The sequence below is a fragment of the Channa argus genome, chromosome 8 (assembly GCF_033026475.1).
Source record: "Channa argus isolate prfri chromosome 8, Channa argus male v1.0, whole genome shotgun sequence".
NCBI lineage: Eukaryota > Metazoa > Chordata > Actinopteri > Anabantiformes > Channidae > Channa > Channa argus.
Window position 1 is genome coordinate 13,966,878 of NC_090204.1, and position 9,802 is coordinate 13,976,679.

At 40.0% G+C, this 9,802-nt stretch overlaps 1 protein-coding gene across 3 annotated transcripts; it reads right to left on the bottom strand.

Moving 5' to 3' along the window:
* Positions 1-124: 124 nt before the first annotated feature.
* Positions 125-7,164, bottom strand: pfn2b (profilin 2b). Of its 3 annotated transcripts, XM_067512041.1 has the most exons (4): positions 6,823-7,162; positions 4,223-4,415; positions 2,180-2,235; positions 125-1,881 (listed from the first exon to the last, which is right to left on the bottom strand). In XM_067512041.1, the coding sequence occupies exons 1-4, from the start codon at positions 6,949-6,951 to the stop codon at positions 1,870-1,872; spliced, it is 390 nt and encodes a 129-aa protein (XP_067368142.1). In that variant the 5' UTR covers positions 6,952-7,162; the 3' UTR covers positions 125-1,869. The 3 variants fall into 3 exon arrangements, with proteins under 3 accessions (XP_067368142.1, XP_067368139.1, XP_067368140.1); XM_067512038.1 differs by lacking the exon at positions 2,180-2,235 and having other exon boundaries at positions 6,823-7,148; XM_067512039.1 differs by lacking the exon at positions 125-1,881 and having other exon boundaries at positions 1,941-2,235; positions 6,823-7,164.
* Between the last annotated feature and the right edge of the window lie 2,638 nt (positions 7,165-9,802).

A 9,802-nucleotide genomic window follows, 5' to 3' on the forward strand; every position in this document is an offset into this window, starting at 1 on the left:
GCTGCAGCTTTACATCATTAGACAGGTGAGGGATATCAACCTTTGACTATTAGCAAAGTTATAAGTACATTTGCTAAAACCATAAAGCACCAGAGGTCCAATGAGAAAAAAGCACAGTAAAGACTTATCTGGTTGGAATAAATTTATTTGATCTGTCTGTAAACAAGGTGATAAATCAATTTATGGCATTTTATGATTTTATGCATATGAAATCAGATGCATTAAAGAGACTTCATCCCAGATGTATTTAAAAAACAAAAGTGGTGAGGAAAAGGAAAATAAGTCAGCAAACAGGACTTGGAACAGTTTTTGAGTACACATCCCACAAGGCCTAACAGTGGAGCTGAAGCTTTTGAAAAAGAAAGTGCCAATAAGATGATTTAGTGTACATAGTGGGTAAAATCCATCTTATAACAGCAACAGATCTCTCTACATTATGGCACAGAGGATACACAGCTTCTGCAGTTATGTCTTTATTCCAACCAATCCCCATCTCCTGTTGTGTCATTTCTACTTTTGAAAGTGTTATTTATTCCAGGTGGACGTTACAGTCAGCAGTACTGAGCATGGGCAAACCATGTGATACCCCAGAGCTCCGTTGACTAGAGTAGAAGGCAAGTTATTCCACAGTTTTGTAGTTCAACAGCATGGGTTTGTACAAATGCAGTAGTTTTCTAAACAAAAACAATGAAATGAGAATTGATACTCCCACCCTTACCTCCCCTGTAGCTTTATATTTTTAAACCACAGTAAGTATTACTGTCTGGTTAGCGTTTCCTTTATCAAAAACGTTAGCATTCAACCTTTACATGATTTAGAGCATTGTATAAACACCCAAGCTCTGACTACACTTGGTCCTATTTAAAAAAAAAAAAAAAAAAGTGGACACTCTAGGTAGTTATGCTGGGATATCTGTCCAAAGTGGCAGCCTTTCAACAAAATATTGCAGAAACTGGAAAAAAAATATATAAGTGCCTGAGCAATTGTTACTGTGGAATGTCCATGGATTTTAGTGTAGTCAGGGGAGGTTGTAGTGAGGGGAGAAGAGGCTACCAGCATCTTAACACCAACGCTTGCACGTTCATTATGAGCTGATCCAAGAATCCCCACACGTGCCCCCCTCTTCTATAAAACCTATTTGGACAGAATGGAAAGCCTTAAGGGAGAGGGGAGTTTGCACTGGTTGGGTGATGTGCAATTTAATGAAGACCATCATCTCCTTAACATGTGTACTGTTACACCTGCCTTGGACAAACAATGTGGAAACTAAACTGAAACTTTTGGCAAGGTTGAGGGGCAGGTGTGATGGGTGTTAAGAGTGAAATGACATGAGGGGGAAATATAAGAGGAAGACACAATGAGATTGGTTCCTAGACAAATACACCAAAGGCATTGGTTGCTCAGGAAGGGAGTGTGTATGATTGGGTTTGAGAGGGAATAAGAACCGGGCACCATTAAAGAACTACCTACTTTAAATTGAAAATTTTGCCTTTATTGTCAGTTTGGCCAGAATTTTTTGCTGGTCTTATTCAAGTACAGATTTGTGATGACATCCTGTTAGCAACATGCTCATCTTCACTATGGATCAACTTGTAGTGCTTAAGGGAGTGAAGAGTACACAGCGCAAGTGAGTGGAGGGGAAAGGGGAAGATAACAAAAAGGGGGATAACTGGGAGGATTGAAGGCAGAAAGAGAAAAACAAAGTAACTACTAGTAACAACTAGGACTGGAAGTAGCAACAGGGTGGTAAGGGTGAGCTGCTAGGTGGCTGGTACAGGCTGCTTTAGTATCCGGACTTCCTCAGGTACTCAGCCATCTGAAATGCTTTCTTGTTGAGCTGCCCTCCATGGACACCTTCCTTCCCCATGACTAAAACCATTGCTGGAGTACAAAGGAAAAAACAAAACAAAATAAATGAACAGACATTGTGATAGCAGGGCTGGAAAATAATACGTTTTATTGCCACCTTGCTAAACATGGGGCTACAGTGTTGAAGACAGAGCAGGAACCCTGCACTGTGTTAGAAATGCTCCTGGGATTCTGTTGTAAGACTGTTTTTTTTAAAGCATTTTTATTTTCATTTGTTTGTTTTTTTAACTTTCCCCAACTATACCACATAGGCTACAGCAAAACTAAACTAAAACCCTGAATCCCTCAAGTATTTTGCCATCAAGTATGCCTTCTTATTCAATCCGCCTCCATGGACCCCTTCTTTGCCCATTACCAAGACCAAGACTGGAAGAAAAGAGACAGAAGGGACATTTAGAGAAGGTGCAGAGATCACACAAATGAGAAGTGAAGAGGACAGACTCAAAAGCAGCATGCAGACAAGACTGGAACGGAGCAGGACAACAGCAAAAAGCGCATGGTGGTGCCTTTGTTGTGAAGGCTTAGCTGAACCTAAAGATTCATTTTCTTGTCTGTGCTGCTGCTGGTGAAACAAGACAAGTCACATTAAGATTAGAAAGACAGCAAGTATAGGAGGAGAACAAATGTAAAGGATGCATGCAAAGCAGGTTGTCCCCAAGCTGGCATTTGCTGCCTGTTACTTGAACATCTGAAATCCACTCAAAGTGAACATGAAGTTTAAATTTTAACCAGGTATAAAAGGCAATTATCCCCATACTAAGATTACTACTGAACTTTAGGTCAATCAAAATTACAACTAACAAGAGCCCAGCTCACTTAAAATTGTGCTGCACAAGTATGACGAAAGTCTGGTTTATATAGGCATTGCACCTTCAAATTATATATTCAAAAGCATGTCTGACTCCAACCCACTGCTTTCCAAGTGTCATAAAAGCTGTTATGGAGTTAAAGCATTAACCGATATGCTGATCCAGTTTTTAAATTAAGCAGTGACTGTAGAGTACATTTTCAAACCTTAATGTCTGGACATTTACATTCTTAAGTTGCATTTTTTCTGAACTACTCTCAATCACTTTGACACTAATAGGTAAACTAGTACCACATAAAAACAATGCATGTTTTAAGTGGCTGGTGGTGTTCAGTATCCCTATTTTTGCAGAGTTTTCTGCACTCAGCTCAGTGTCAAGCCTTTGTTTTAACTGCGATCAATATGCACTATGCCAGCAGCAGAGAGTAAGAAATTGAAGCTTCTGACAACCTTCACTAACAGCACGCATGCAGATACAGCAGCACTATAGTGGAACCTCTCCTCAATACATGTAAAAGCACTAAAGTGCCTGGATCCTTATTTTAACAGTAAATGAGTAGAAAGTGTGTGAGCAAGGGACCAGATTCATACTTTAAGGGCAGGGGGTGTGTTAACGTGGAGAAAGAATCATGCAGTTTTGTAAGCTCAGAAAGATTCTGGCCCAGAGTGAGCAGTGTGTGGAGAGCAGAAACCCAATTTACTCCAGTCAAATCTTAATCTCACCTGTAGGCTTTAGTTTGGAAAAAGAGACTGACAGGGCATCAGGGCCCATACAGGCAACATGGAACCTGGCACAACTCTTAGACAAGTGCCTATTAAGGACTTTATATCATCCAGTTACAAATTAGAATCTCAGAGTGCCAAATGAAAAAGCTTTCACATTTTACAGTTTCAACTGTATTAAAATCTATTCTTCATGCACCTTTGGTTTTAGGAATCACAGGATTTCACATAATCTCAGCCACCAATGAAAACATTTAAACCTGGAAAAACTAGTAATTATCCTGCATTTTACACATTTACTTAGAGCATTAAAAAAAAAAAAAAAAAAAAAAAAAAAAAGACAAAAAGAGGGAAACTGCGAGAAAAAAAAAAAGAGCTAGAAACAATGATTTTTTTGGTTTGAGGAGAAGTAACCTGCAGGACTAAGTCTTCAATATAAATTCTTACCAAAATAAAGTAAATCATCTTCAAATGATGTGATTAGCATAAAGACAAAGCTGGAGGTACAACCCATTCATAACCTAATTTAATCAACCTTTTATATATGAATGAGCCCATCAGCTTTGAACATTTTTACATATTTCAACAGTACATTTAGCCAAGATGCACTTGTTCCACTATAAATCAGCTGATATTGAGTTGGTATACACTTGACAGTCAACACCTTCGCAATATATTGAGGAAAGGTGCATTTAGAAATCGGCCTGACATGCATGAACACAAGTTGTACTACAACTACACTAGTCACAGTATATTCAAAGCAAGCTACAGGTTCACTGCAGCCCTACTCAAATGTATGAAACTACAAACTGTGGCACTCACCTTTGCCAGCTCTGCCTACAGAAATATTGTATGTTGGCTCCCCTCCTTGACTCTTTGTCCGGATGTCCATTGTCCAGTCACCATCAATATTGAGGCTGTCTCTAATTACAGAGCACTTTTTATTGCCTAAGGTCATCCCACTGGTGAAGAACCCCTCTCGATCCTTTCCTATTAAGATGTCAATTTCATCAGGCTAAGAGAAAACAAAATAAGTCAGATGTACATTTTGATGCAAACATGAGCAATAATCACCACACTTTTACACAGTAACAACTGGGAGCCCTTTAATGCACACTCAAAATAATATATGTAATAAGCTATATGTAATGTCTTTACATTTTAGAAACCCAATACAGATTTGCGCAGATGGAGGATTTGAGTAAAATAAACCAGGGAATAGACTATGAATCAACAGTATGACTTTAAGGCAAACTGACAAATGTTTGAGTAAATCCACATATCTATACAGGCATTTTCAGAAATCTTGCAGGGGATGTAAGTGAATTGAAAACATACCTGCAAATCAAGTCAGATACCAAGTGCACATGAATTAGCAGTACATTTTGGGGCATTTGTTGGATGTATTTTTGGTAATCCAAACCACATCTACCAATGTTTACACTCAGTGCAACATCTAACTGAAAATTTTAAGTAGTATGTGTCAGACTAGATCAGAGAAATTGAGGTGGTGTGTACATAAATCCAACCAACTACTTAATATAAGCTAAATTCCCAGTCTGTATTAAAATCTATTTTTTTTTAATTTAGAACCTTAAGATGAAAATGCCTAGTGACACCGCACCATTATACAGTCAGTTGCAAGTGCTGAAGTCGCAGGCCTACCGACAGCAGACAAACGTGTTGTGTAGTCTGGCTACTTTTAATATTCAACTTATTCGGCACTGCTGTTGACTCGGCACATGCACAAGATTTTACTTCACCGCTCAGCCGTAATTAAACCACGTTTTTTAACCCAAATTCATCGTTTAACACTTGTGAAGAACAAAAGGACCCCCCCCCCCTCTTCGACCCCAGAACTGCACAGTCATAGCACACACGAAACCATTTAGTGAGAAAATGGGAAACTCCGAAGGATTTCTACTGGCTCAGACAGCGTTAGCATGACGGCTAGCTAAATGTCGGGCCGCGGTTAGCCTTCAATTACAAAGGTTTGCCCATTGGGACACATTCTTCATTCACAGATTAACACCGCCTACAGTTTCATGTTAACTTGTGACATTCAGCTGAAAACCAAATTCATTAGCAAATTTAAGCAGGTCTTCGTCAAAACTGTGCGGGCTAACACTAGCAGCAGGCTGCTAAGCAGCCAGTTACCTTCACATAGGTTTTTCTACCAGGACAAGAGAACACATTGAAATACTTGTGCTCATTTCTGCCTGGTCAAATGATAACATTCCTCTGTCATTGCCCCGGAGTGGACACTCCCAAGGTAGCGTTGCTAACAAAGGCACACTCGCACGTAGTTCACGCGTCTGTACCACGGCTTTATTTTTTTTTCAGAGCCGAAAGTCTCGTCAAAATGATTACGTGCATTACCTTCACATAATACTTCAAACTTCCGCATCCAAATATATAATTATTTACTAATCATTTGACAAAATGGAGGTCCAATGAAGCGCCGGAGACGGCTGTTAGTCAAACTTAAATGAGTTACTTAATGCCTGCAAACATTACAAGCTTTTGCGTGCGGCACCCATGAAAACAGATCTACAGTATTTAAAAAAAAAAAAAAAAAAATCCTTTCAACCGCTGCCACAAATAGTTCGCCTTGACAAGACGCTACGGTTAGCTTCCATGGAGAGAAATGAATAAGAAACTGGGAGTGTATCCACCATCTTGGAAAATAAGGGGCGGTAGCGGGATTCACAAAAGCAGAATGGGGAAAACCAAGGAGACCATAACCACGCTAGCGTGCAGAGAAAGCATGCGACTACCGCTAACTGTGCGCTTTTAGCGTTAGCCAATAATGACTTCCCAATTGGATGACCGGCCTGATTTGAGCTAACGGCTAGCTGAAGTTTGCTAGTCAACGCTAACAGCGGTAAGTCCCACTGTGCGATATTAAGGTTTCGTGCTGGGAAACAGTTTCATGTTTCATTTAGCAGGCAACATTTAATTACAGATGACAGCTTCAGGAGATAATACTGATTGGGTATTATCGTATACCATGTATGCTACGAGCTGTTAAATATAGTCTGACCGGCATCACAAGCAGAAAAGGGCTAGTTAGCGGCAGCCTGCTTGTTAGCGTTGCTAAGCTAGCCCTATTAGCTCGAGTTCGCGGTACAGTTTTAGTCATCTGTACCCGCTACTTGGTCTAACTCTAAAAGAGAAATAACGTAGAAGTTGGGGCCAAATCTGAGCATTACATTTGCCTAGAAAGATACTGACTCAAAAGCCCCCAAAGCAGGAGTCCGTTAACGTGCCAATGCGTCTAGTGTATGGCCACCGGATACCATGTGTACCACACTTATTCTCATTCAACAAGGCCTGGCTATGCAGACAAACGCACCGGCATGCAAAAATTTACATTTCTCTGCTTTTGTAAGCTTTAATATTGACACGCAGAGCGTACTGACCGTTATGTTGGCAAAGGTGCCGCCAACGAACGATGCCCAGACGTATTTGGCGTCCGTGTAGCCAACAATGGCCGCGTCCTGGCAGCTGCCATCGGCCATCAGGTTGTCCACGTAGCTTTGCCAGGACATATTTGTGAAATTAGTTCTAAGATGAAAAGAGTAACTGGGTCAGATTAGATCACAAACGTCTCCTGAGCGACGAAGAAACCGAGAGGAAGCAGTATTTATCAGTTGTTGAACGGGCCTTTACAAGCGAAACCCCCCCGTCTCCGTCACGTCCCGGCTTTCTTCTGGTCTAGGCAACGAAGAGAAGCCGCTGCGATCGGACTGGCGATTGGGTGTAGTCTTCACTAAATCACTCCGCACGGGCCGAAATACACCTTGTGCCTGATTCAATAATATACTACTCTGCGGATGAATACACCATGGCTAATCACTGGTACTAAAACTGGTACAAAAAAGAAGATCTATTTTCTCTCCAGTACATAAATCATTTTTTTGTCGTTTCTCGATTCTTAATATTGTCGCATAACTACAGTTAAATCGGTTAAAACGATTTGTAACCTTTGTAAAACAGAAATCTAGCACTGTTTCAGGCTTGTTATTTTGGTTTGCAAGGTGTGTTTGTAAAACAATTTTGAATACACTTTACTAATGTGTGTTTGTTGTCATTATTGTTTTGATTATCACTGAAGTTAGTTTAACTACCACATTAACATTTTACAACATTTACAAAATCTTTATATTACAATATAAGTTTTTATTTACAAGTCACGTGATAGACTACCTACAGCCCACATCTCCATGGTCACATTTACCATCCTTCTCCCAGTGAAATAATTATTAATTATGGTGGATTTTACTTTCTTTTCACCTGTCAGGTAAATGGTAAAATGGTCTGCACTTATATAGCGCTTTTCTACCTATTGGCACTCAAAGCGCTTTACACTGCTTCTTATTCAACCACTCACACTCACACTCACAATCACACACACACTCATACACCAATGGGGGAGCTGCTATGCAGCTGGCCAACACTCACCGGGATCAACTAAGTTGGGGTTCAGTGTCTTGCTCAAGGACACTGCGAGGAGCCAGGGATTGAACCAACAACTGTGAGATTAGTGGACAACCGCTCTACCTTCCTGCGCCACAGTCGCTCAGGTCAGCAGTTATAAAGGTCTTTGCATCATCTACAAAAATGACATATTAAAATGATCAACAGGATAAATCAAGGTGGGGTTCAGTTCTTCATACTATTGAAAAATTTTGGATTTGCAAAGCATGTTGCTTAAATCTCGTATGATAACGGGAGAAATTCTGATGTCACTTGGCTTAAATTTTAGTAACAAAACTATTATAATTCTTAAAGAATAATGGGAAAGTCTCTGAAACTGCAGATCTTTTTCAACATACCTGTACATATGCACAAATCAAAAGAGGACAAGACTGGGGAAGCACAGTGAGAATTTAGGAGTTAATGTCGCAAACAGCTCCTTAGTGCTGTTGCAGAACCTGGCTGTCAACCTTCGGAAATGAGTAGGTTAAACTTTAGCAACTTGCTCAAGGGCACTTTAATAGGACACACGAGTGTATTGTAGGATCAAACCTGTGACTCTCCTTCTTCAGGACGGTATCAAACCACCAGACTACCATACACTGTATGTGTCTGTGTTTGCTCTATGGAAACCATTATTAAGTTTAACCACATGACTTTTTTATGGTCTTGCTATCCTCTCACCCTCTTCTCTCATCAGTGTGTGAAACTGTACAATATGCAGAATACAAAGACAGAGGATAGCTGAATTCTTTTTTTACTGAACATTAAAGCTGTCATTTAAAATAGTTTATCAAAAAAAGCTGCACCAGTTTTCTTCTTTTTCTAATTTATTACTGCGAGGTTCATCCAGAGACGACTTCAACCGCATTCAAAATGCCTGACTCTTCTTTACATCCCTGCACTGTGTTTACACTTACATAGTAGCACACTTTTAAAGCTGGGAGCTGCTTAAATACAGGTTGGGCACCTTGTTTAGTGGCATATAAGTGTGATTAAAGAGCATTAATCAGTGACTTTCACCACCCAGATCAACCTGACTCTTCATAAAATGACGCATATGAAAAACAGACATGCTCAAAGCCTCACAGAAGGATACTGTACCGGATAATAAAAAATTGTAGGTGAAGTGTTTCAAACCCTTGGAAAAATGAATCTCAGTCATTCTGCAGACTTTGGGTACCTGCAAACAACAAAGGGAGAATGCATGTCATCTCAAAATGTAAGTGAGAAACAAGATGAGTGCAAGTTAAATGTCTGAACTTCATTGCGCTGCCTCAGCTGGAAAGCAAGTTTATATTTCCACATCCTGCTGGAACTATGCTTTTATTTTTCACATGTGCCACACATCCAGCTACTTTTTTGAAGTTTTTTTGAAGCTCTACTCCATCATGTGGCAGTTTAATTTAATCTAGTATCATCCACAGAATTCTTTCAATCCCTCCCTCTGGAATGATGAATGCATTAAAAGTTATTAATTCACTATACTGAAGGAGGTAAGCCGGACAGAAACACTCAATCAGCCTGTCACACCCATATCCCATTCTCCCATTGGATATCGTCAGTTTCCATGGCCACCTCTGTTTTGCACTTCTGCTCTTTCAAAATAGTACCACACACAACCAAACCACTCAGCCTGCACATGAGTCATGGATATACAGCAAAGAGCAAACTTGTTTGCTTTATAAAGGCTAGATTTTGGACCAGGCCATCAGTACAGTGTGTTGTCATCATAACAACTGGATTACAACGATAAACACAGCACGTGTTCGGTAGTTTTCCTTCAGCTTTTGTGGTGTAATATACAGATTAGTGAGCAGTGGAATGTGAGAAAAAATAAAAGGTAATGCAAATTTTGCAGTTTGGTCAAACTGGAAAATAAACTAATATTTTCAATTTTAAAGGGAGTCCACACCCTGCCAC

Excerpts from the sequence above, each read along its gene's own strand:
- pfn2b (XM_067512038.1), bottom strand. The coding sequence starts at position 6,951 with ATGTCCTGGCAAAGCTACGTGGACAACCTGATGGCCGATGGCAGCTGC. Across the intron at positions 4,416-6,822 it reads GCACCTTTGCCAACATAACG|CCTGATGAAATTGACATCTT; the intron begins GTCAGTACGCTC and ends GTTTTCTCTTAG. Across the intron at positions 1,882-4,222 it reads TGTAGGCAGAGCTGGCAAAG|CAATGGTTTTAGTCATGGGG; the intron begins GTGAGTGCCACA and ends TTTGTACTCCAG.